The 25,988-nt window shown below is 38.3% G+C and overlaps 1 protein-coding gene across 2 annotated transcripts in view; it reads left to right on the top strand.

Moving 5' to 3' along the window:
- Positions 1–25,988, top strand: part of LOC115421076 (protein sidekick-1) — a 504,319-nt gene that overhangs the window by 174,209 nt on the left and 304,122 nt on the right. For both annotated transcript variants that reach the window (XM_030136788.1, XM_030136797.1), the window contains exons 2-4: positions 6,548–6,704; positions 19,152–19,258; positions 20,774–20,921. In XM_030136788.1, coding sequence (XP_029992648.1) covers positions 6,548–6,704; positions 19,152–19,258; positions 20,774–20,921 — 412 coding nt within the window. The remainder of the gene's footprint in view (positions 1–6,547; positions 6,705–19,151; positions 19,259–20,773; positions 20,922–25,988) is intronic.

Raw genomic sequence — 25,988 nt, 5'->3', positions numbered from 1 at the left:
GTGATAAACAATGCAGTTCCTTGTCCTTGTTAACACCACGATATTTTTTTGTTTTTTTTTTACTATCTTTGGCACAAACCAAGTTTCTTAGCTACTAAAATTGTTTAATAAATTGCCAAATATCACATGTGTAAATGGTAAAGTCAAATGGATGCTGCCATGGGTCACATCGTAATGAGTGGGACTTCTGATCTGTATTTGGCTCCTTTTTACCCACTGGTTTAGAGTGATTAAACAAGGCTTTATAGAGTGGCAGAAGGTGGCGCTATATCACACATGTCGGTAATAACCAGTAGGAAGAGCTGAGGTTCCTAACCATGTGTTTCTTTTTATAGTTTCCAGTACTGGTTGTGTTGTTTTGTTACTGTCTAAAATTGGTGACGTGTTTCATTTGCAATTATAGTTTATTAACTGTTCAGCTTAGTAGTTACTTGAGTTAAAACAAATACTTTGAATGTACTCTGAGACCAAAAAAAGTGCTGTAGAACATCACAAATGCCAAAGGTTTTGCACATACAGACGGACGGAAGGACGGACGATGTGCCGGAACACCCCCCCATGGACCTCAATGTGGACCTCAGTACATTATTCTACAAGTAATGTCACGGACCTGCATAGAACTGGATATCATGGCCAATTTTTTTAATCGATTCCATTTTGTCCATAATTGTTAGTTAGAGCGGGGGGATAACTATCTATGATTGTCACTTCACTGTTCCTTCAACTCCACAGTAAGTGATAGTATTACCTATGGCTGAGTGTGGATCCAAGTTAATATTCCCAGAACGACCGGCTTCCACGACCCACCTCGGAGAGCCTCCGCTGACCAGACAGTCCGGGCGGCCAGTTACTCTGCACTGTGGGTTTGAGTTGGAGGCCGGTAGGAGGAGGTGTTTTCCACACCCGTCCTCCGCACCCTTCCCACGCCAGAACCGTAGCCCGAAGTTGTTTAGTTGTCAAGTTGTTCCATGAAACTTCTCGAAAACAGAACAACAAAGTATGCTTCAAGACAATAATGGAAACATGGCTACCGAGTGAGTAAGAAAAAGAAGCAAAAATCATAAGCTCATGTCCATATGTACTGCAGCGAGCAGATAAACCTGCCCACTACTACCTGGCCTTCCCCCTGCCCCACTTTACATCATACTCAGATGAACAGATGTTCAGATTGTGGGCCTGTTGACAGCTTCTGCAGAAGTACCGGTGGACACACTCTTTAGCCTTGATGGTTCTATGCTGTCTGTTGACAGAGCCATGCCCCCACACCTGAGCCAAGAGTTAAAGACTGGATGGCATTGTTTGGACAGCATCTGTAGCTGAGCCATTTCACAAATGCACCTCATCACTGGTAGCTGTGACTACAACATGGTGCAAGTCTCAAGTCCAAGGGCAAAATAATATGCGAACATAAGACATGACAGTCGACAAAGAGAGAAAAAAATACTGTAGATTCAAACTTTGGTGTGAATCCACTCCAGGGGTCAGCAGGCTGCTACCTCAAGTGAGCATTGTGAATATATAGATCTGTAGCTTTTGAACTAAGATTTTTGAGCATTTGAGCTGAAGGTAATGAAGTCTACACTGTGATATACTGTTTTATAAGTTGCAGATTGAAGAGGTAGGGTGCTCAATGGGTTCTGAATAAGGGTGAAGGGCAGACAAATGAAGAGAGCAGGATGTAAGGTTGACTCAAATAATTCCTCCATCTCACAATCATCAAGCATAAAGCAATAACAGAAGGTGAATGTAGAACTGCAGAGGAGCCCAAGGCGAAAGTGCTGTATTGAAAAAGAGCTTCTGACTGAGCAAAGAAACAGAAGATAATGTGGCTGGAAGGAGGACAGTGAGACCTCAGACAAACAGGAGAGAAAATGTATAAATAATAAACTATATGTCAGTGTTGGAAGTGTTCCTAACAAGGTCGTTTTCATGGCTGCAGTTCATTTGTTCTGGCCTGAAGTCAATGAGTTTGTAATGTTGGTTCAGTTCAGTTTCTTTTCACACATGGGCCTTTTCCAGTATCTGGGAGTAAATACGCCGCTGCTCCTCAGGGGGAGACCAGAGGCTTTTCTCTTTGAATGGAGTCCTATGGGAGAGGTGGCTCAGTTCACTGAATAAACTCCTATTTGTGAAAGCAGTTAGCTTCATAACAATTGATCTGTCAGTCGAGGCTGTGTCTGTGCTTATCCTTTTATCATCTTATCCATAGAATAGTGAATTATGATCTCATCAGATTGGTTCTAAAATGAATGACTAAAATGAGAAGAACGATTTTTTGTGAGTGACAGAAGTGTCATTTACAAAATACATTGCAGGTTTATTTATATGTCTCTTTTGAAGTTTAAAATCACTGAACTCAATGAGCAGATAAGCAATATATTCACTGACAACTAAGAAATCTGTTGTCCTGATACACAAGATTAACTACTGTAAATGAGAATGATGAGTGACATTGGAAAGCTGATAACGCAGAGTAGCTGTTATGTTTTCATCTACAGTGACATGGCTTAGATTAGAATCCTTGCACTTCAGTTAGATCATCAGTAATACCAGCCTTTTTGAGCATAACCATTATTTATCAAGAGTGCTTCATCAGTGAACATTCAACACCGTCGTGCTCTGCTTTTGAACAACTCTGTTTTTCGTCCTTGGCTTTCTAAATATTCAACTGAATTAAACCTACCTTGTGTTTTTGTGCTGACTTCCATCTTTTCCTGAAATCCAAGAAATGACTGATTCGCAATAAGCTCAGGTTTTCCTCAGCAGACCACTGCGCATTGTTGGTTTTCCACTGCTTACTCAGAATTCACATTGTTGTTGTCTTCTTTATTGTCTTTTTCAAACCTGTAGAATATGTCAGCCAGAATGGTGCACACCTACTATTTTTGGTTCAGAGCAGACCTAAAAAAAAATGTCAAGAAAAAGTGTGTTTTATTAAATAAACAGTCTGACCCAGCAGGCAAGCAAGTTAAGTCAACCTCTCAATCAAAGCCCAACACAGTGGACATCGAAGCCTTCTACTCGGCTGAATACTGTAGATGGATCACATATTAGAGGTAAAAGAAGTGGATTGCGTCCTGGAAAAACTGTCATCATCCTTTGTGGTACAACTTTTAGATACTTCCACATCGGCTGTACTTAAGAACCAAGGTCCTCACCCCCAGACTCCAACACACATGAAAACAGTCTATTAGATCAACACTGCAAATCTGCACTAAATAGCCCCTGGGGCTTGGTGTATTTCACAGTCTCAGATGTAGAGAAGATACAACATTTCTAGAGTTGCGGTGGATTTAAAAATGAGTGCGGGCTGTGTATAGTAAGTAAACATATCAACGTGACCAGAAAGATGTCGAACTGGGAAGACGCAGGGATCCGCGAGCTGTTGTCACTTCGGACAGAGGACTCTATCCATGCTAACATTTGTGGAATGTTGAAAGACGGGCCGACTCTGGAGAGGTTAGCTATGCTATGCTATGCTTGGGGTATTTCCGGTGTGCAAGTTATCCGTCAGACTATACGCTGCACTGCGTCAGTGCCCCTTTGATTCTGGAACACAGGTCCGCTGTGTAAAAGTCCAGCCTGTCTCACCTCTGTTCCTCCTTTGGCATGGCTGTGGAAATCGGTCTGTAAGATGTATCTTACGTTAAATGGAAGTTGAATCCGTGACTTTGATGAGTTCTAAAATGTCGGATGGACATCATACATCATGAACCAAAATGGAGAAGAAAAATGTAATGTTACAAGTTGTTTTGCTTGAAGAATCTTTTATTTTTGCAGATATATCCTTATTTGTACTGAACGGTCAGTGTCAGGTTTGATTGATGTGTGTGTGTGTGGTTTTGATGAGCTCACACCTGCCTGTGCTGAACTTGGAGAAAGGTCAATTGCAACGAGAAAGATCTAATTTTATAGCTTTAGAAAGTAGTTGTGGTAAAGAGAGTCGAGCAGAAAAAACAGATTATGAACTAAGGGGATTTTTGTGGTCAAGAAATGCTAGCCTAACAGCGCAGGTATTAAGCAAGAGCTGTGCACATGCAAAAGCATGTGCTTTTCTTAGAATTAGCTTATGGAGTGACTGACATGTTCTGCCTAGTAACTATCATTAACCAATAATAAGCATATGACGAATAATGTCATTGAATAATGGGAGTCTCCAAGAGTCACTAAAGACTATAAAAAGTAATAAAGGAAAATCTTTTTTGGCAGGCTTTTTCTTTTTCTCTCGAAATGTGTGTTTGATGCTAGATTATTTTTGTAACTTTTGCAAATTTTTCCTGAAGCAATAAATCAAACTATTGTTTTAACTTTTTAAAACCTTAAACCTTCTTTTTTGGTGAGTTCTTCTTTTCTCCTGGTTTAGTCCGTCCATCCGAAACGTAACTGGTGAGTTACTTTAAATTACGTGACCCCCCCCCTCTGGTAAGCAGCCTAAATGGAGTAGTCCAGAGCCACCATTGATCTAAAGATCTCTAGCACATGCAGCCTTTGGTCCAGATAATGGGATATTTTTGGTACCAGCGTGGTTTAAAGTTAAAAGAAACTGGGGCAGTAGTTCATTAACCGAAATAAACTGTGGTTTTTGAGATTTACTGCTTGCTGCATGTTTACAGGTCAATGGTGTAAAAAAGGTGGGATCACCATCTCACCTTTTATTCCAGGATCTCTGTGTAAAAGTGGCTTCTCTCTCTGTGTTCCAGTTTTACAGGCCAACAGCTTCAGCAGCACACTTAGGTACTTGTATCAAGACGTTTGGTCTTCGTTTTCAATTTTCTACTGTTTCAATAAACCTTAGTTTATCAGTTAATTGTGGTCCTTTCTCCATCATTAGTTCAGCTCACGACTCAGCTGTAACAATACAGGGTTATTCAAAAAGAATGAACCAATTTCATGACACATTGCTTCAGTTCTTGAGACCTTGCTCTTTGTGCTTGGCCTGCGAGATCCCTAGACCTCACCATGTGTGATTTTTTCTTGTGGGGATACGTAAAAGATGGCGTTTATGTTCCACCGCTACCCACTAACCTCAATGACCTTAAACATCGAATAACAACAGTGATCGACTCAGTGGATCGTGATATGCTGATACGCGTCTGGGAGGAATTCTCTTATTGCATTGATGTTGTCTGTGCTGCAGGTTTTGGATACACTGAACACTTGTAAGACAGGAAATTAAAGTTGATTGTGAGTGGAATACTTGTGACTTGGCTGGAGTTTTCTATTGCTTTTCCTTATTAAAATATTGTGTGATGAAATCGGTTCATTCTTTTTGAATAACCCTGTACTCTTTTGGGTTCATTCAATTGGAGATCTGACTCTGAAATGAGAGAATAATATACTTTTTGCTTCATACAGATGAAAGGCTGCAGATGTGAAAACACCTGTTATTAAAATGTCATTTCAATTAAGTGCAAGTTCCTTCAAAATCAGAAGTGCAACCTGCATTGACATCAAACCTTCTTTTTAATCTCTTTAATTTTTAACTTTAATTTAGTTAAATTTCAGCCTCTGAAACACCAGATGGTATATGCAGACAGATGTATGTTAATCAAGTACCCAGCATGTGTCGATCCAAAGAGCGAATGTGATTTTAACCGGACATGACTGTGACGCAGTTTTTTCTTGACATATTTTACACGGAAATTAATGGATGTGAAATATGTGTTTTGATGTAATTCATATTCTGTGCCAGTATTGCCCTGAATTAAAAAAGATTATATTACAAATGAATGCACGAGGAAGAGGATTTTGAACTAAAAATGTTTGTCTCTGGGCCAGTATTAGTAGATAGAGCTAAATCAGGACTGGAGGTTTTCCAGAAAGACTCATCAGTTGTCAGTTCAGTCCAGTTTTTTCATATCCACACTCTGTGTCGGGTAATATAAGATGATGACAGTGAAGGAGAACTACAACAGATAATCAATTAATTGATTGCTAACTTTCATAATAAAAATTGTTTTCCTTCCCCTCCTTTGACAGCAAACTGAATATCTTTGTTTTGTTGACCTAATAAGACATTTGAGGATATCATTCTTTGCTGTGGGAAACACTGACTAGCATTAAATTATTGTTCAACTAATTGATTAATTAAGAATAAAGTGCAGATTAATCAATAAAGTAAATATTTGTCAGCTGAAGCCCTACAGAGGAAATTTTAGAGCTGAGAGGTTAAAATGTCATCCTTTTAGCCATGCAAGTAGCAATATGAATAAATAAATAAAAGGTTGAAGACTCAGACGCTGTTAACATTTCATTTATTGTTGGTTTGATGCCAGACTGCTTTCTTTAAAGTTTGAAATTTGTTTTTATATCTGTCTTGACATTTATTAAATAGCGCACAGTAACAGTTTTACAAATAATACAGGTTATATTATGAATTTATATGTCACCAATTCAACTCACGTTGCTGCTTTTTGCAAAGAATGGAATGTGAGCGGAATTCTGTAAAGAACGCAGCATAGATTTACACTGTTCAAACTGTGATATTTTTTGGTATTAACAAAAACCTGGTCTTTTCCTCTTTGTGTTGGTGTTGTGTGTGTATCAGAGGTGGCTCCCTACCTGCGAGGGGGCGGACCGGGGCAGCAGTTGGTGTTGGAGGGAAACAGGCTGGTGCTGACCTGCCTGGCTGGAGGCAGTTGGCCTCTGCAGTACCGCTGGAATCTCAACAACAGCAACATCACTGACTGGTCACCACAGTACAGGTCAGTTAGCAACCAGGCTGCTTATGTGAACTACCCCCCTCCCTTTATGTTCTTCTCTTTTCTGTGTCAGTGAGCCTGTTTACATGACCATTAAAATCAGACTAGTAGAGTAATCTGATAATTGTAATACTCAGATCTGACACGTTTACATGCACTTCAGAAATGTGATATTTGAAAACTCCTGTTTTAGATTTTTCAGTCTATGATTGGATTTCTTTCAGAGTACGTACATATGTAGTGACGGTAGACCCTAAAATTTCTATTATTGTCTTCTGCTCATGTTTGTCTACGTCACTTCGTTTTCTAAGATCTTTTTTTTTTTTTTTTACATATGAACCTGGCCAAGCGAAAGTGAACATCAGGGTCAATTTCTTTTTTCTCAAAAACAGTATTTTTGATTACTCAGTATGAAAGACATAGATTTCTAGTTTCTAAAACGGTGTTTATTTTATATGTACCTGAATTACAACTGGATATATTGGAAAATATATGAGAAAACAGTCTAAATTAAGAACAGTAAAGGTTGTACATAAATGTATAAAGCATAAATTCAGAATGTAAATCGCAATGTGTAAATAAATATGTTCAAAATATATGCCTGTGTCTAATCTTATATTTCATAATAATCAAATACTATTATTATTTTGAATCTTATTGTATAAAAAACAGCAAAAATATGTGTATTAAATATAATAATAAAACATATGTTGCCAGAGACTGATAATTCTATCAGAATCTTAATAAAACCTTTGATAATTATTCTGGTGCATCGCACTGAACAAACACCTCACTCGATTACTTTTTTGGATTCTCACTCTGTTACCATGAATTAATAGTCTTTTAAAACAAAAACATAAATGATATCAGTTTTGTTTTTGGTTATAATGTACTCTCATATATTAAGAAAAGTGTGGTATGATAACTATTTGCACTTTCCTTGAGGAACAGCACTTTTTCGCATTTTTCCAAACCTTGAATAACTGCTGTATATTTTTCCTCACTCCGTTACTTTGTCAATGATGATAAATTTCATGTTTTTATTAAATATTTGATGATTATTCCTTAATGGCATGTTAAAGTACTTACTTAGACCTTCAATTTGAGCTATTATGGTTGCTGCTAAATTAATTTTTAAAAACAGATATGGAATGATTAGTATTGCTGTACAGTGCTTTCTCATTCTGTTACTCGCTTTGCCAGGCCCACATGCACAGATGTGGAAGAATGAAATAAATCAAGGTGTAGATGCACAAAGACATCACAGTATTGGGCAGAAATCCAGATGTGTTAATCTGATTTCTCATAATCAGATTACACTGTTTGCATAATCACTTGAATAGTCTGATAACTCCTGAAATCAGACAATGATCAGATTTTTAGTGTGCAAATGAATGGACTCAGTGTTAGATTACTGACGAATCCTTTTATAAAATATGCAAAATATATAAATAATGAAATGTTATCTCAATCCTTTGAATAGGCTTTTTTGGAGTGAGTGTCACAGTTAGAGTAATTGGTAAATGGACTTGCGTTTTTATAGCACATTTCCATCTTGATGGTACGCAAAGAGCTTTACAGTGTGTTTGACTCACCCATTCACACACAAACGCACACACACTGACACACACACATACAAGTGAAACAGTCACAGGGAACAGCATTGGGTTAAGTGTCTTGCTCAACGACACTTTGTCATGTAAACAGTGGCCAGGGATTGAACAGGCTTCTGGTTTGCGGACGACCCTCTCAAAGTCCTGAGTCCCAACCAGACATAATGTCACTGGCATGTCCACTGGTCTAACTGGTGCCAGAGCGATAACAGAAATAACATTGAATTAGTGAGATAATACTTTGGTAATATGGGCATAATACAAGTAATGCCATGTTATTCACAAATTATAACCTCACCTATTAGTGTTGGGTATATTTAGCTAATACTGGACTGAAACTGGGCATGTACAAGGGTAATTGTGGGCCAAAAATGAAGTCTAATTATGAGGAAACGCTTTTAGCATTTTCCGTCCCTGAAAGTGACACAAATGTTTCCTGGTAACAAGGCACAATGCAAAAGGGAACGTGGGGAACATGAGGAAGGGTGTATTTCAGGGTTGTAAGGTTGACTTCTAAGAATCTCATTGGGTAACAGAAGGATGTTACTACATTATTTCCAAATTGTGTTGTAAAGTAAAACCAAAATGAACTGCAGGCTAACAGGACCAAAATGGATCAGTGTGATGTGGGAAACCATATAGATAGATAGATAGATACTTTATTGATTTTAGATAGATGAAACGAGAATAGGAAAGCAAAATAAAGATGATCTTCTTTTATTATTAAATATTACCAAAGTCCTTTTACTCATTTCAAGCCAAATTCAGGCATTTGAATTATGGGTTCTGTTCCAGGAAGTATTTCACAAAATCTGAGCCCAATAACGAGGAGAGAAAAGTTTAAAACAGCATCTTGTTTATGCTGAATATATCTTGGAATACTACTTTACAAGTAAAACCACAATAAGTAGTGTGCATGTGAATATGTTAAGCTGCAACATTGTTCACTTTACATATTTCAGAGTAACTGTGTGATTTTCTGCTACAGGTTAGTCTTACTACCCAGATTTGAGAGAAAAAAATAGCTTTACCGTTTGGCTAATTTGAATTTCTTTAAACAAATGCCATGTCTCCTCAGTGCTGGATGCTGTAACAATGCTTTTCCAGCAGAGATATTTTGATGGAGCATTTGCAGTTGTATTAAAACTAAATCTCGCACGTCTTTACTAGCAAGACATTTGTTATTGTTGCATTGGAAGTCTGCTAAATATCCCTCCATCTCCCAGTGGCTTTAAGAGACCATGTCTTTTCTAAAACTCGAGAAAATTAAATACACTTTGAGAGGGTGTATGGACAAGTTTTCCACAAATGTCAATCCTTTATTTCTTATTTGACAAACTTAGAGGTACTGCCCGATTGATTGTGTGCCTGTTGTTGTACTTTATAATACATGAGTAACTACTAGTTTGTATTGGTCAGGATGAGCTGAGGTGGGGTGGGGTTTGGGGTGAGAGGGTGCAATTTGTTTATTCATTATACATTTAATTTAATTAAATTTTTTTTTTTTTTTTTTTGCTACTCTCTAATTAGAGTGCTCTTACATTTATTCTTGTTTATTCTTTATTAAGGATCCCCATTAGCTGATTCACAAATGCCAGGCTAGTCTTCCTGGGGTCCTCTAAGAAATAAAAGGTTCAGGATGCAAAATCACAAAACACAGATCCAGTTACAATACATACAAAGATCCAGTTATAGTAAAAAGAAAGGAGAGGAAGAGAAGAAAAGAGAGAGAGAAAAAAAAAGAAAAATGATTCCCAAGATGGTAACATAAAAAGACTAGTAACTCTCAAGCTTGAACAGTGACTTTACGTGTTTTTTAAATGCTTTCTTACTTGAAATACTTTCTTATTTGAAATGTTTCTAATATATAATACATTAGAATAGAATAGAATAGAATGTCTTTACTGTCATTGTACAGGTACAATAAATCTAAAAAAGTGCAATCATCCTAGGTGCCATAAAAAGTATAAGTAATGTATATAAAAGAGTATAAAACTAAAATATAAAAGAAAAACCCTGACAGCATAAAAAAACCCCAAACAAACAAAACAAAAAAAAGCAGCATAAAAAAGTGTCACTAGAAGTATAAAAGACAAACATCATCATATACCCTGGACAACATTGTTGTTGTTGTACAGACAGACAGACAGACAGACAGACAGACAGACAGATAGACAGACAGATAGACAGACAGATAGACAGACAGATAGACAGACAGATAGACAGACAGATAGATAGATAGATAGACAGATAGATAGATAGATTATCAATGGTCTTGTATGTCTTCCATTTTCTTACAGTTGCTCCCACAGTTGATTTCTTCACACCAACCTGCTTGCCTATTGTAGATTCACTCTTCCCTGCCTGGTGTAGGTCTACAGTTTTCTTCCTGGTGTCCTTGGACAGCTCTTTGGTCTTGGCCATGGTTGAGTTTGGAGTCTGACTGTTTGAGGCTGTGGACAGGTGTCTTTTATACAGATAATGAGTTCAAACAGGTGCCATTAATACAGGTAATGAGTGGAGGCTTCTTAAAGAAGTTACAGGTCTGTGAGAGCCACAAATCTTGCTTGTTTGTGGGTGACCAAATACTTATTTTCCATCATAATTTACAAGTAACTTCTTAAAATTCCTACAATGTAATTTCCTGGATTTTTTTTCTCATTTTGTCTCTCATAGTTGAAGTGTACCTCTGATGAAAATTACAGACCTCTCTCATCTTTCTAAGCAGGAGAACTTGCAAAATCAGTGGCTAACTAAATACTTTTTTGCCCCAGTGTGTGTGTGTGTGTGTGTAGGCATATATGTATCGAAAAAGAAGGCAACTTGTAATTCTGTGATTGGAAACGTCCTTTTTTTCATGGATAAAAAATATTTTGAAAAAAACAAACCCAAAACAAAATCTCAAAATGGGAGAATAAAAAAAAAACTGGAAAAAAAAAAAAGCTACAGAAAAGACATGCCAATGTGAAAACTCAATTCCCAGCCTCTAGGTACAGCCATGGGGTAACTTTTCTTAACTTTAGAAACAGTGGCACACAAATTTCTTTCAGTGTCTGTGTTTTACTTTTTGACGGAGTTCATATTCTCTTCTCTGTTAACCTGTATGTATTCAGGCACATCTTTAATATGGAATAAAAGCTGCAGTATGTAAGCTTTGACCCTGAATTCAAGTGTGTTCAGAGAAGTTCAGAACATTCAGACCGAGCAGCCAAAGTAAGATTAACAATTACATTAGTGCCATAAATATGTATATGGTCTGAGGGGGCAAGAAAAAGGAAAGTTCCGATCAATAACCTGCGAGTTTCGATCTTCCATTTTCTTTGTGCCCGGCTCTCTCTCTGTGCACTAGTTGCTAAGAGCTAAAGTAATCCCTCTCGGCAAAAGTGCAGCTGTGAATCAAAATAGTTTTCCACATCATTCAGAAATAGAGGGAATCTTGGGAACGCATACATGCTGAGGGAGAGAGTGGTTGAGCCAGCATTTTGTAGACAGTTACTGTTCAAGCCAGGAGGCGCTTTGTAGCTCTGGACCGCTCTCAGCATTCTGGCTAGTTTAGTTTAGTGGGTCCAGGGCTGTGCTGAATTGGCAGAGTGTTGTGTGTATCACTGTTGTTTGTGGGTTTGAGGCCATCTGCAGTTGGACACCTGATTTTAGGATTATACCTTTAAAAAGCAACATTTTATTGACAATTTTAGATCAAACTGTGTCGTTTCCACATTATGATGGTATCGGGATTGTATTATGATTAGAATTAGACCTTTTCACAGCAAACATTTTACCTCATATGGAAAGAAATAAGGAAGGACACAGGTGTTACTGGTCACTGTAATTATGGCTCTGTTCCACTTACTTGCCCAGAAAGTGATTCCAGTGTGCACACTTCCAAAGCCTGAAATGATACATCTAAATGGGACACAGCCATGTTTAATGATGCCAATTAACTCCTGTGTGCTTCCTGTCTTAAAAGGTCAAAAGTTCTATTGTATTTAACATGCAGAGGCAGGCGCACTGATGCTGAACAAGACCACAGGAGCAGAACAAGAAAATATGAACACAGCACCAGCAGCCAGTTGTGAATTCATGTGCAGAGCCAAAGTTTTGATTTGTCACTTTGCTGACATTCTGGGAGTTAACATGTCATAAAACATCAGATTTTGACCTCCGCCAAGGAGGTTATGTTTTTGCCAGCATTGGTTTGTCTGTCTGTCTGTTTGTCTGTCCGTGTGCAAGATAACTCAAAAAGTTATGGACAGATTTGGATGAAAATTTCAGGAAATGTTGATACTGGCACAAGGAACAAATTATTAAATTTTGGTGGGGGTGGGGGGGCCACGGTGACCCACTGATCTGCCTTGGCGGAGGTCTGCGCTCTCCGAGCGCTTTTCTAGTTTATTTTTGCTTTGTTTTGACTAAATACCACATCGACTGTTTTGCTGTTTTCAGTATTTGCTGTAATACTAACGGAGGCTGTAGGACAAATGCAGTTTTGGACTTCCTGTCACAAATGTAATTGTAATCTAATCTTTAAACTTAGTGTCCTGTCAAAGATAAGCAGCAGCACAATTAACAGAGTAAAGACAGGGTAGCAATCAGACACACATATACAGACGTAGAAAATATAAGACAAGTATATAGTGAAAAAGAAACAAGAGTAGTTTAAATATTTCAATTAATTAGACGAAGCATCTACAGTCTCCGTGGGATTAATTAAAAATCCATATAAAAGTGGACAATGAGACCAGTTTCTTAATTCATTTCAAGCAGAGGGAGCTTCAGTTTTGAAGGCCTGTTTTCAATTTGGAAGAGACAGAAGGAAGAAATCCTGAGACCGAGACTAAAAGTACCAGCAGTTTTGTTGTATTGATGCCTCAGTCTGTGTGGACAAAGCAGATCATCTGACAGGCGCATACAACAAATAGTGACAAGTAAAGGCTTTAAACTTCGCAATAAAGTTCAGAACTCCATGTCAAACAGTGTCTAGAACATGTAGGCTTTGAATGGATCCATAGTCCAGTACAGGAAGAAATGTTGCTGGAACAAGTCTCTTTTTAGCCACAAACAAATGACTTGATTCGGAAATAAAATCCCAGTTTCATTTTTTTTAACAGTTGTTGAATATGGGGTATGAAAGAGACAGAGTCAGTGAGTAAAATATCTAGATATCTGTACTGAGATGAAAACTCAATCTGAGGCGTTTTTTTTTTTAATTAGCATTTAAAACTCATCTGTATCATCGATGTAATAGTGAACACTTGTATTAGAAATGTTTTGATCATATTATTGACATATAGAACAAATAGAGGTGGTCCTAGGACCGACCTTTGAGGCTCCCCATTGGTTAAAGTGAGTGACACTGTAATGCGGCTAGTACAAACACTGAATCCAAATGCAGTAACTCGGACACAAAAATAAGGTTCAAAGGATTTATTATTCACACACAGGTGAAAGAATAATAATAATGACAGAATCTTGAGGATAAAGGTGGGAGATATCCTCCTCTGATTCGTCCTCCGGTTCGAGGGCGGCAGCCCGTCTCCCCGAGCGGCGTTAGGGGTATTTTCCCCGACTGGGGAAAAGCAAAGGGAGGTCAGGGACGGAAACAGGTCATGCACAGGCAGGCTATCACTCAGGCAACAGGACATAAGGGCTAGACAAATACTCACGTACCAGAAAGTCAGGGCGAGAAGATCGAAACCAGGAAATCCAATGAGGCAGACAAAAACCGACAGGGAGCAGGCAGTAGGCAAAAAACCGAGGAATCCAAAAAGGGTCACAACAGGCAGACAAAACGAACAAACGAGGTCAAGACGCTGGTAAGAACTACTAGAGTTACAAACTGGCGACTGACAAGGGGAAAGGACAGGGTTTAAATACACAAAAGGGAGGGAAGACAACTAGACACAGGTGGAGCAAATCAGGGCGGAGACAGGTAATCAGGACAGAGGTCAGGATGAGCGGGGAACAGGAAGTAAAGACAACAGACAAGACACATGAGGGAAAACTTAACAAAATAAAACAGGAAGTGACACACAAAACATAAAAGACAGACAAAACCAGACTATTGTCTGGCAGCAGGTATGACAGACACCACTGTAAAACCTCATGACTGTGCACACTGCACTAAGTTCCGATTGAGAGGTCATTGAACCAGTTGACAGTATGTTCAGAGAAACTGATGTATTTTAGAATTTTATGATCAACACTGTCGAATGCTTCTTGATAAAAAAAAAAAGGCCTGGACACTGTGGCTTGTTCTCTGGAATCAGTGAAGTCATTTCCTTGTTTTAGGGCTGATCTGCTAGTGTCGTGGTGTTTTCTGAAGACCAGATTGGAAGTCAGATAAGATGTTGTTCTTTCTTGGTTATCAATGATAGTTTTTTTTCTGTCAGTAATATACATTTGAATAATGCTTAAATCCCTTCTACTGTCATTAACATATGTATGTTCAGTTGACGTCACAGTCATAGGGGACAGCTTTTAAGAATTAAAGTATATCATTTTGAAAATGGCTCAGAAGTAGCTAAGTCATAATAAAATGATTTTAAGTGTTTAAAGTTAAGTCACTGTATTATCCTCATAGGAAAATTCAGTCACTGTGTTTTACTTTTTGCAATACAAACATCAACTGGCATTAGCGATTAGTAATAGCACTTAGCACATTAGGAGCAGTGAGCTGCCATTGAATGCACCCGGGGACCAACTTGGCCACGGGTATTGACAGGAGAATTAACCTACATATACCTGTTTTTAATGGCGGGGGAAACCGAAGGACCCAGAGGAAACCAGCACCATGCAGAGAGAACAGGTCAATCCAACACAGACAGGACCCGGTCCAACTGGGAACCAAACCCAGGATCAACACTGTTCCACCAGACACCCTGATTTGTTCAGTTATTTCACAGCAGAAGCAGAAAGAAATGTCAGTGGGAACAGCTTTATGGCGAATTCATCTGGTTGAAAACATTGATCAGAGAACAGGATTTTTTAAACGGAGGTGGAACGGTTGGCTGACGCTGACCGACCGGGAGACGGGGAAGGAACTAAACAAGCTTTTGTTGCCTGTGATGCTTGGAGCTGGTTCATTGTCTCCTTCACTCTGCTATCCTGAAAAAGGCTGTTTCTTGCCAAAAAAGAAGATGGCAATCCAATTTAAACTGTTCAATCACACCAGGATAAAAGAAAAAAACAGTTCTGCTACACTATGAGTAAAAGTGGGATTATCCCAACACCAGTAAGCAACCAATTAGAGAGCTGCCCTGGGTCACCTATGTACAGACCAAACACTCATTTGACCAGTGTCCTGCTCACAGTACTATTTAGTATTCACAGAAATGAAGTAAGGACAGTGAGAATGAAAATAATATTGTTTTAATTATGCTTGGTATAATTGTATTAACATGTATAAATGTTCAACATGTAAGATTTGTGCATGCTTGTGTATTTCATTTCATTCATTTTTTTGCTTATTTTGAGCATTTACAGGGTACATGCAAATTAAAAATTCCAAAATCATTCATCAACACTCGAAAAGGAGTGGGAAGAAGAAAAACTTATTTAATCCCACCGTCATTGTCATCATCAAATAACTTAACATAATGATGTTTTAAATACTCACTCCTGTCCTTAGACTTCAAGCCAGAACAATGAACAAAATAGGCCTATACCAATTTACCAATATTTGACATGACATTTGTGTTACAGCCTGTTCTTTGCTGCAGGCCGATTATCTGTGTCTAAAATATTTGGGTTGCCTACAGCCATGATAACAGGCTGTACATTGGTGTTGGTGTAGAGGTCCCAGGTTCACTTTTTTTTTTTTTAAACAATCCTTATAGTCCTTGTTGAACTCCTTACTTCATCAGTCTACATCATAATACTGGAAGGTCTCAGAGTGTGTGTATGTGTGTGTATCAGCATGATTCTGACAAATTGAAAGGTTTTTACCTGGCCAGTTTGGTTCCTACATTTCCATCTCCACATTAAATATCTCAGCAAGTTGATAGGACCAGTATTTTGGGAGAAATTAGTCATTTTGGAATACAGTAGCCTTACAATCACGTTGCTATACCCATGATGGTTGATGGGAAGCGCATGAAGTTAAAAACAGGAAGGACACATTTACTAACTTCAGTCCCTAGATATTGGTATTAACCCATAAAGACCCAGTGCTACTTATCTGGCAATTCCAAAATATATATATTTTTTCTCTATATCTGCCTTTTCTTAAGTGATTTATTACGATTTATTATATTATCTTCTGCATTTTGCATTTCTTCAGTATAAATCAGGTATTTTCCTATATTTAATTGACTGATCTTGTAGATGTTTATAAAAAGCTCAGAATAAAGAGTGAAGGTTATTATATGAGAAACAGAGAAAACTGAAGAAAAAGTTAATTTTTCAGTGAAGATATCAATAACTGAACATAAACCAAGTGTTTCCATCCACTGTCAGTGATCCAACTCCATGGGTTTTACTGGTGAATCAGTGCTGTAGAAGATGATGGTGTTTCCAGGGTAACTACAGAGCCTCTGAACGTCCAAATGGGTCATATTTGATGACCATGAAAAGATGACAAACTGCATTTTACACCAATTATTTACATGTATTAATAGGATTAATGGATCAACAGGTATTATACATTTTAGATCAGTAGATGCTTTTGGTCACTGGTGGCTGTTTGGGTCTTTATGGGTTAATATGACCCGTGGTTCCCCACAGGTCAACGCACTAGTAGTGTATAATAGTAGATACTGCTAAGCTTGGAAATGGACTCCACCAACATCCACAAATGACTGGTTCTGAGCTGGGGCGCTGCTACCAATTGTGGACCCCATGGAAGTTAAACGTTGTGGGCCCTTCAGAAAAGGCATCATATGTAAGTCTGTCATCAGGGGGTGGGAGTGGGGTGCGTTTCATAAGTGCCGTAACAACCGCAACGAGTGTGAAAATGAAATTAAAAGTTAACTTTGAACGTTCGACTCCCGGCTTCTATGCTTCTCTTTTACTGCAGAGCTTACAAGAAATTTTCACAACTTCTGACCTACATATCTGCTGGGCCCCATGAATTTGTCATGTTTACCCCCCCTTTACAGCACCCCAGGTTCTGAGCACAACACAGACTTCAATGCAAACGTCATGTAAGCACACGAACATAAAACAAATCTTACATATTGAGGCTTTAAATAGTCTTTCTTTCTTTCAGCTTATTGTAATTCAAGTGGAAAAAAGAATTCTGCACACATCTGTAGCATCTGTTTCCAGGCTGTAGAAAATATATCCTGCCACCTAGACCCCCTACATGTGTTTGTAGACGATGTAGGGTTTAGACGTATGATTGACAATTTGACTGTTCAGATGTTCCCAGATGTAACTCCTGCTCTACTCCATGGCTCCACATGGAAGCTTGGAAAAGTGTCCTGACATGTGGTCTATGTCTACAGTTATATTTTGTTTTTCGATTTTGACCAAGAGCATAAAGAATTCTGGCACTTTTTTTGCCCTGTTTCCCCTGAGGGTCTCTGTGGTTCTCTGCCGTTGTCTCTTTTCTGTCTTCCATCGTACTTTTTTCTTCATGTTACTGAATGCATTGCATGCTCTTTTATGTTCAGCAATTAAACAAGAATCGCAAAGTGAAGTAACAGGTATTTTTAGGAACTCTGTCAACAAGAATACTGGAATGTCTCCAATAGTCTAAACATTTGTATTTAAAACTGAAAGTGCGACTTCACAAAGACTGCTTTCTCAAGCCAAACCTTGCGTTCCTTAATTGCAGCTTAATTGTGCTGATTTAAAAAAAAAAAAAAGAACTAAGCAAATGTTTCACCTGCAGTTTTATTCAAAGCAAACCTAACTCTCAGTATCTCTACTTTTTTTCTTTTCAATTACACAATTATCACAACAGTCAAAGGCTCCAAGTTGAAAAAGCTAACAAAGTCTTCTTATCCAGAAGACTAAAACTGTCCCTTCACGCTGGGAAACACTGACGAATGATGATTGATTCTCTTGATTGGGAACTGTCAACAGTGAACTTTGTGTTTTCTAGAAAACCTTGTTGAGATGTAAAAACATTGTGACAGCTCAACCGCATGCGCCCGTTAATGTAATGGAACGCCGACAGAGGGAGATGTGTTGCGTTAGGAAGCGTCCAATTTCAGAATCTGTTTCAGGATGAGAGCTACTGTGTAATGTGTCATTCCTGATTCAGATGGAATTGCGAGTGTGAGTCTTTGATGTATGTGTTGTGTGAGCGCGTGTGGGTTTGTGTATGTTGGCAACATACACTGACAGCCCGGGAGTTAAATACTTGGCCGTCCTGGTATTCATAATGAGCCCCAGAGCGATGTCCAGTCTTACTGTGTCTATCCGGTTTGTGTGTGTGTGTGTGTGTGTACATGCATTTGTGTATTTGTCCAGCATGGCACCAGCCTAGATCCAATGCCAAGCCTCCCATTAGAGAAGCAGAGTCCATTAAAACCCCATTAACAACCCCACTCTAAAAAAAAAAAAAAAAAAAAAAAAAAAGGGAAAAAATTGCACACAGTTGAACACATTCTCTCATACGGAGCGCTTGTATGAACCACTCCGCCTTCCCTTCTGTTATATGGGAACTTTGACAACCTTAGATCCATTCCATTCTCAGATCAAGGTCATAAGTGAGAATTACACAGGAGTGTGTACATATGCACACACAGACCTCCCTGGTCTATTTCCTTCTGTCTGTTTGGGTGCCAAACATCATTGCCAGGACTATTTTTATTCCTATTTAACAGTTTATGTGCAGCGCTGACACTAAAAGCTCTGGTCTTTTTGTGTCCGTATGTTTGTGTATCTTTAGGTTGACCATCGCCTCTGTGAAGAGGACGGATGCCGGCCTGTATCAGTGTATGGTGAGAAACAGGATGGGAGCAGTGATTCACCGGAGGACTGAGGTGCAAGTGGCCTGTAAGTCCACCCACACATCTACGATTACATTAACACATCATATAGTAAGACTGGGGATATTAATAAATAGATCTGAACCATGATTTTCCCTTTCATTGAAATCAGAAGTAGTTGTATCTTTTTCCAAGAGCCAACCACCAGGGCTGAAAAAAAGTAAAATGCCAATATCTGCAGTTCATCAAACTGCCTCTTAAGACTGCCTTCAAAAGTGAGTCAGTTCCCACAGACCGTCAGATTTACAGCAGAAATGAAAACACTGTTTTCAGCCTGGAACAATAAAAATAGTTTTTGCCCCTGTTGCCAATTTTCCTGAATATGACAACATGACACTGTTAATGTTAACAAGTTGTGCCAGGCACAACAAACCCCACCCCTCGCACGTATTTTGCCCATTATAAGTAAATGGGAAAATTTTAAAAGCCATTGTGGCATGTCTGGCACTAGGCATGATGATGGGTAATCACCTCATCTGCCTAGCTTCATCATTCTGGTCTATTTGGACTCACCAGATGACCTTTTTCCACTGAAACACAGTTTTGAATTAATAATTATAAATGGCTTGTATTTTATTCTTTTGTGTGATTTATAGAGAAATGTTTGAAGCAGAGATTATAATTTCAGCCAGGTTTATGTGCTTACAAGCAAAAAAAAAACAGGCAGTGGGGTGGGGGGGCATACACAGAGCTAAAGACTAAAGAAATGCTCCCTTTTTTCACCAGCTGTTATTTCAAAAGCTTATATCAATATTTCCTTTGTCCAAATGTGCCTGTGCCTGTGCTGTCCTATACATATATGCAGTGGTGTAGTGGTCCGTGGAGAAGTGGGTATACTCGCAATTTTATTTTATTTTTTTATTTTATTTTTTTTCCTTTTGTAGTCCAGAAAAACACCGTTTTAGAAACAGTGACATGTAAGACTACTCTATTTAGTTTACCCAAAAATCCGTCAGTAGTATTTGCTCTCTAACACAAATTATCATGACTTGATCAGGAGCAGTTTTGTACGTATTACTGGTCACACAAGTGGCTACATGAATGTCAAATAGATTCAACATGCGGCAAACATAGGACAAGATTAGACTCATTTGGAAACCACTTTAAAACTTACCTCAGAATGGTGTAGGTTCTCTTTATATGTATCACTCACTTGTAAGACGTTTATTCTGCCTTTCTCTTTCGCATTTCCAATACTCGCACATCTTTCAACAAGACATGCAGTGACCTGTCAATCAACTGGTATAGTTGACCAATCTTATCAGTGAAGGCGAGTACTAGCCAATCAGAGGCAGAATAGGGTGGGTTATGGCTTCACCATCCTAGGGGGAAAATGGGCAAAGTGGCTCATAGATATTACTGAATGGTGCGCGTTACGGGGCTTTAGAAGTGGGTTTACACAATGCTGACTGAAAAATAATACAGCCCTATACTGCCGTATACCCTGGACTACACCACTCCATATCTGTGTGTATATATAAATATATATTACACTGCCAGTGTTCATGTCTTCTCCATCCAGATTTAGGAACCTTCTCTGGAGAGGAGCAGAGAAAGACGGTGACTCAGGGCCGTGCCGCCGTCATCAGCCCGCCTCCCCTCACCTCTTTTCCTCAGCCGTTAGTCACATGGTACAAAGACGGACACAAGATCATCCCCAACAACCGAATGTAAGAGCCGCCTATCTCCTCCTGTGGTTCATACGCACACATTTTCACAATGACTAATGCAGGCACGTATGTGTAACAAAATACCTTTTAGATAAAATTTTAATTTTACAGTTCTTATCCTTCACTGTTATACTAATTAGACTTATCTGGGAGCACACGTGTTCTTTTTAATCCATGCACAGCAATTTGTACTGAATAATAAGCCATTTGGATAAGTGACCCTTTTTCATTAGACATCTGCACAGTTGGGACATTATCACGAGAAGATAAACGATTTTTCAATGAATCAAATCTTTTTCATTTGTCTAATCTACAAGGTTATTAAGTAATTTAAGGTTGCCTGTGAGATGGTCTTTTATATTAATTGTACAGGAAAGAAATGAGTGTCCCTGGATGAGTTGTGTAAGCCGTATTTCACAGCCTTTTGTTTTATGCTGTTGTCTGGCTTCTTTTGAAACAGCGGCAATTTGCATATTATTTTGTGTGCTGCCACAGCTATCATATCAGGGTCATTATTTTGAAAAACATTCAGACATTATAATATTGATATAATAATTCACCCAGCGCATAGGTGTGCAGGTTTCTTAGAACAGTACGCTGTATGAGGTTGGGGTTAACAGTGAAGGATATTATCAAGGTAAACATGTATCCTAGCTGTTGATAACACTTATTTTCAGGATAACTGTCAAGTCATCCTTTATCTCTAGAGCTTTCTGACTAGACAGAAAGTATTTTATGTTAAACTAATCACAGCTTGAGGAATAATAGAACATTTCAGAAAGAGCTGTAGAAGCAACACATGCAAAACTGTTATAATAATGAAAACATAAACAAAATTAACCCAAAAGACTAAAGAAAAATATGGAGTGATGATAATTATGACAGCATAAATTATCATTGCACTGATTATATAATTGGTTTATTGCGCAGCTCTAAGATAAACTACATTTAGGTTTCAGCAAACTGACACATAGTAATAAAATATTCAAAGTAAGTAATCTTTTTGTGACCAAACAATGTTCCTCAGCAAGGTCTGTAGAGAAATAGATTGAGAAATAGCACCAAGATGCAGTGGAAACCTGCAGACTGGGCTGGTTTGGGGGATTTCACCCCAGTGGTGCAGTTGTTGAAGTTGTGTTCACTTATTCACTGTTTCCTGCAATGTCTGGCGTTTGGCTTATTTAATTAAAGTGTTTTACAGAGCCTTGTATCAGTGTCGTTGTTAGCATTAGCTGGGTTTATAGTGATTCACTGGAGTCTCTCAGTATTAATTGTTCTGTTAGTTTGTGTTTTACAAACGCTGTTCAGTCATGATGTCAGGACTTAAAACAGGGTGCTTGCACAGATCTTGAAAGTCTTAAAAAGTATGGAATTTTGAAAAACTTTTTTCCAGACCTGGAAAAGTCTGGAATTTTGTATGAAAGTCTTAATGAAGTATGGAAAAAAGTTTATCTCATAGTTGAATTTTAGAGTATGGTAAAAGGCACATAATCTTGTATGATAAGAAATACACAAGGAAATTATATAAAAACCTTGAGATGATTTCACTAAGCGGTCGGTACTGGAATGATTCTAGTGACACTTGTTTGTGTGATATCCATGCACTTTTGTAATTTTCATATGTTTTGAAAATGTTTCTATCAGTAAAACATAATTTACTGTGAATTATGCATTCATTCATTCATACATTTATTAAAATTAACTTTTCTACTACGCACAATAGGGTGCAAGTGTGAAAGTACATACAGTCAAGGTCTTGGGGAAAAAAATAGCAGTTTTGTAAAGGCCTGGAATTTTTATTTGGAGCAAGCACCCTGTTAAAATGAGTTCATATGATGTTGGCTTTGGATTGTCATGATGTTTAAATATGACTTTATTAGTTAGTTGTCATCTTGAACCACCATCAGCTAATAAATGTCTTATTTTTATTTAGATATTAGTTACTGTTATATATTATATTATGATATTAATTAATTATATCATTTTTCTTCCCCTCTATTCAGTTTATTTTAGTGATTTAATAATTGCCATGCTATTTATTTAGTTTTCAATGGACAAGAAATAGAGAGAAAATGCAACCAAAACACAGGTGATGATTAATCAAAGTCAGAGAATTATGTAGTACAACAAGAGTACATTTTTATGAGCTAGAAATGGTGCGTGGGTACATTTTGTGAGTCTTGGAACATTATATAACTGTTGTCTTGTCGTTTAAGCATGGTTGTCAATAATCATATGGCATAGGTATCTTTAAGGTTTTTCTTCTTCCTTAATTTTTCCTTCTTCCTTAAATCTAAGTTTGTATCTATTTGAATCTCATCATGTTGCACATAGATGTGGTTTTGCCGAGCCGCAGTACTTTTATTAGCCTGTTTTCCACTAAAAGATAACTAACTCCCCATTAAGAACACTAACTGCTCCCTTGTGTGTTATTGAAGGAAATTGTCAGTGGCCCTGCGCTCCGTGTAAATGGCCGGACAACAACTTTTTCACTCCTTTAATGACGGTCGCTCTACCAAAGTGCTTTTCAGGAGGCTTTGGAGTCGGGTTACATAAGCAGTATTTTTTATTTTCTGTTATTTCTGTGGTTGCTTCACATCAAGTTTGACTTTGCTTTTTAATTTCAATGAACAGGGAAAATGGCTCCACCGTAAACTTAATGGGGCTTCATTGGATGCGGTTTAATGACAGTGGACTGCAATTATTTTGCTGCTCAAGACACTGCCTTCATTGAAAGAGTTTACTGTCACAGCATCGGCGCTACTCTGCATTAGCCTCCTGAAACAGTTCTCCTGCTGCTATGCTTGAAAAGCAGAAAATGAGGAGCCCTTTGTTCTTGTTACTTACACTGATTGTTTCATGACAACAGCCTATTAACATATTTTAATAAGCCGGAATACTGCAGATGAAGGTGACAAAAGTTGATCTCAAAGTTAGCAGCAAGCTATTGTATTGGCAATGAATAGAGTGTCGCCTCCTTGGCTTCATTCCCTCTTAATGTCACACATCACAAGCAAATTCGCTACGAACATAAGCAATTAAGGAGTACCAACTAAAAAATTCACACTGAAGTCAGGGCTAAAAAAGTTAAAATGCACCAAATATAATTCATAAATTGATTTCTCTCTCCCTTTCCTCACTCTGTTCCATAATTATAGCAATAAAGTTGAACAGAATAATAAAAAGATGTAATAATACGTAATAATAGTGCTGGTAATTTAATGCTGACTTGGAGTTGGAGTTGCTGCAAAGCTTGCAGAATAAGCGCTGATGCAACAGTTGCAGCAGTAGGTTCGCAGAACATCTGAACACAGTATGATTTGACAGTGAGCTATCAGTTGTCAGTGTGATGGCAGCTCAGCAGTCAGCTGAGAGCTTTGACTCTCTTATCACAAAACAGATGACGCTGTGGCCTGTGTGGGTGACACTGTCCATAAAACGCTCGCTGCACTTTTTAAATTTTCTTAAAATTCTTCTTAAAATGCACAAGCTGTGACTTTTATCATTAGTTGAGGCATTAAAAATAGGGCTTTCCTGAGTTATTGCAGTTTATTTTCACCAAACAGCTTGTTTCCCCAAATGCACTTACAATATTTTTTTTTATTAAATACAGCAATATTGAGAATAAACAATAGAACAGGCACAGCCATATATTTGCATCCTTGTTATAAGGAACAATTACACTGACATTTGGAGGTAGAGTCTTGGTAAAATACATGACTTTCACCTACCCAGAGGCTACCTGATTAGTTTCCAGCCATAATTCAAACAGATTTTTTTTTTTTTAACAGTGATTGGTCATTACAGCTGTCAATCATCCATTTTTCAGCAATAAGAAAAATTCTGATTTGAACACAAATCAACCTGGTGAAAATCTGCATAAAGTGACAGAACTCTCTAAATGTGTAGGGTGAGTTTTAAAGTATACCTGTACTGGTCATGCTTACAACATTAATTGTGCTTTGTGTATTACTTAGGAGCAGGAGAGGTGCAAATTCGGTAAAAAAAATTGCCATAAATGCACCACACTGGACGTTTTTATTGCATTAATTACAGACGGGGGCAGAACCTATGGGAGCAGCCATTACTGGCCTTAAGTGACATACCCTCATGGATTCTGGGTGATCTAGTGTGAGTAAACAAGCAGCAGTCAGTGAGTGAGATTGAGTGGAAAGTAAGCATTCGTGCTTGTTGTTCGTGTAGCCCAGGGATTAAAGTTCTCAGTCACCATGACGGATTTCTGTCAAATGGAAAAATTGATCTCCGCGATCCTGTCCTGGGTCTGCTGTCCTGAATCTCCAGGTGTTTAACACAGGCACGCCACGCACAAGGGGCTGATAGGTTTAACAGTGATGATAGTAAGATGACTTCTTTATTTTTATGTCGGGAGGAGAGATTGATGACTATTTATATTTGGAAGGAAACGCTGCTCATTCTGTGCCTCAGAAACACATGGACAAGTTCAGCTTTACCGAAGTTCAGCCTCCAGACTAACTTTAGTTTGGTGCTAACAAGTAGCTTTCATTATGAAAGAACCACAGTGAAAAGGGAAGAAGACAGAACTGATCTACATGTACCTTCATGTTTGGGTTCATAGCTTATCTCCTCTTGCCGGTATATGACTAGTGTGTGTGTTTGTGTTTGTGTGTATGTGCCCTTCCCATGCGTGCGGCTGTGTGCGCCGCGGCCTTACACGGTTACGCGCCCGACTGCATAAGTGCTTTATTTTGACCCGTTTAGCATCTTATTTCTATCTGTGTGGTACAGTACGAAGATAAAATTGAATGAATGTGTAACACCCTTGGTATTTGCAGTGCCAAAAAGCAGAAAAAATAAAAGATTAGTTGGTTAGGGTTACATTTACACAGACATTTTCCCCAAAATTGGGTTTGTTCTGTTGGGTTTCTGTAAATTGGCTTAGAGTCTGGTTTTGACCAGCTCTATATATAAAGTGTCATGAGATAACTTTCTTGTGATCTGGCGCTATATAAATAAAATTTGATTGATTGAGTGATTTAATTGGTTTCCCCCTGTAAGTCGCTTTGGAAAAAAGCGTCTGCCAAATGC

The sequence above is a fragment of the Sphaeramia orbicularis genome, chromosome 1 (assembly GCF_902148855.1).
Source record: "Sphaeramia orbicularis chromosome 1, fSphaOr1.1, whole genome shotgun sequence".
In the NCBI taxonomy this organism is placed as follows: domain Eukaryota; kingdom Metazoa; phylum Chordata; class Actinopteri; order Kurtiformes; family Apogonidae; genus Sphaeramia; species Sphaeramia orbicularis.
The sequence above is the reverse complement of the archived record's forward strand: the minus strand, read 5'-3'. Positions and strand labels throughout refer to the sequence as shown.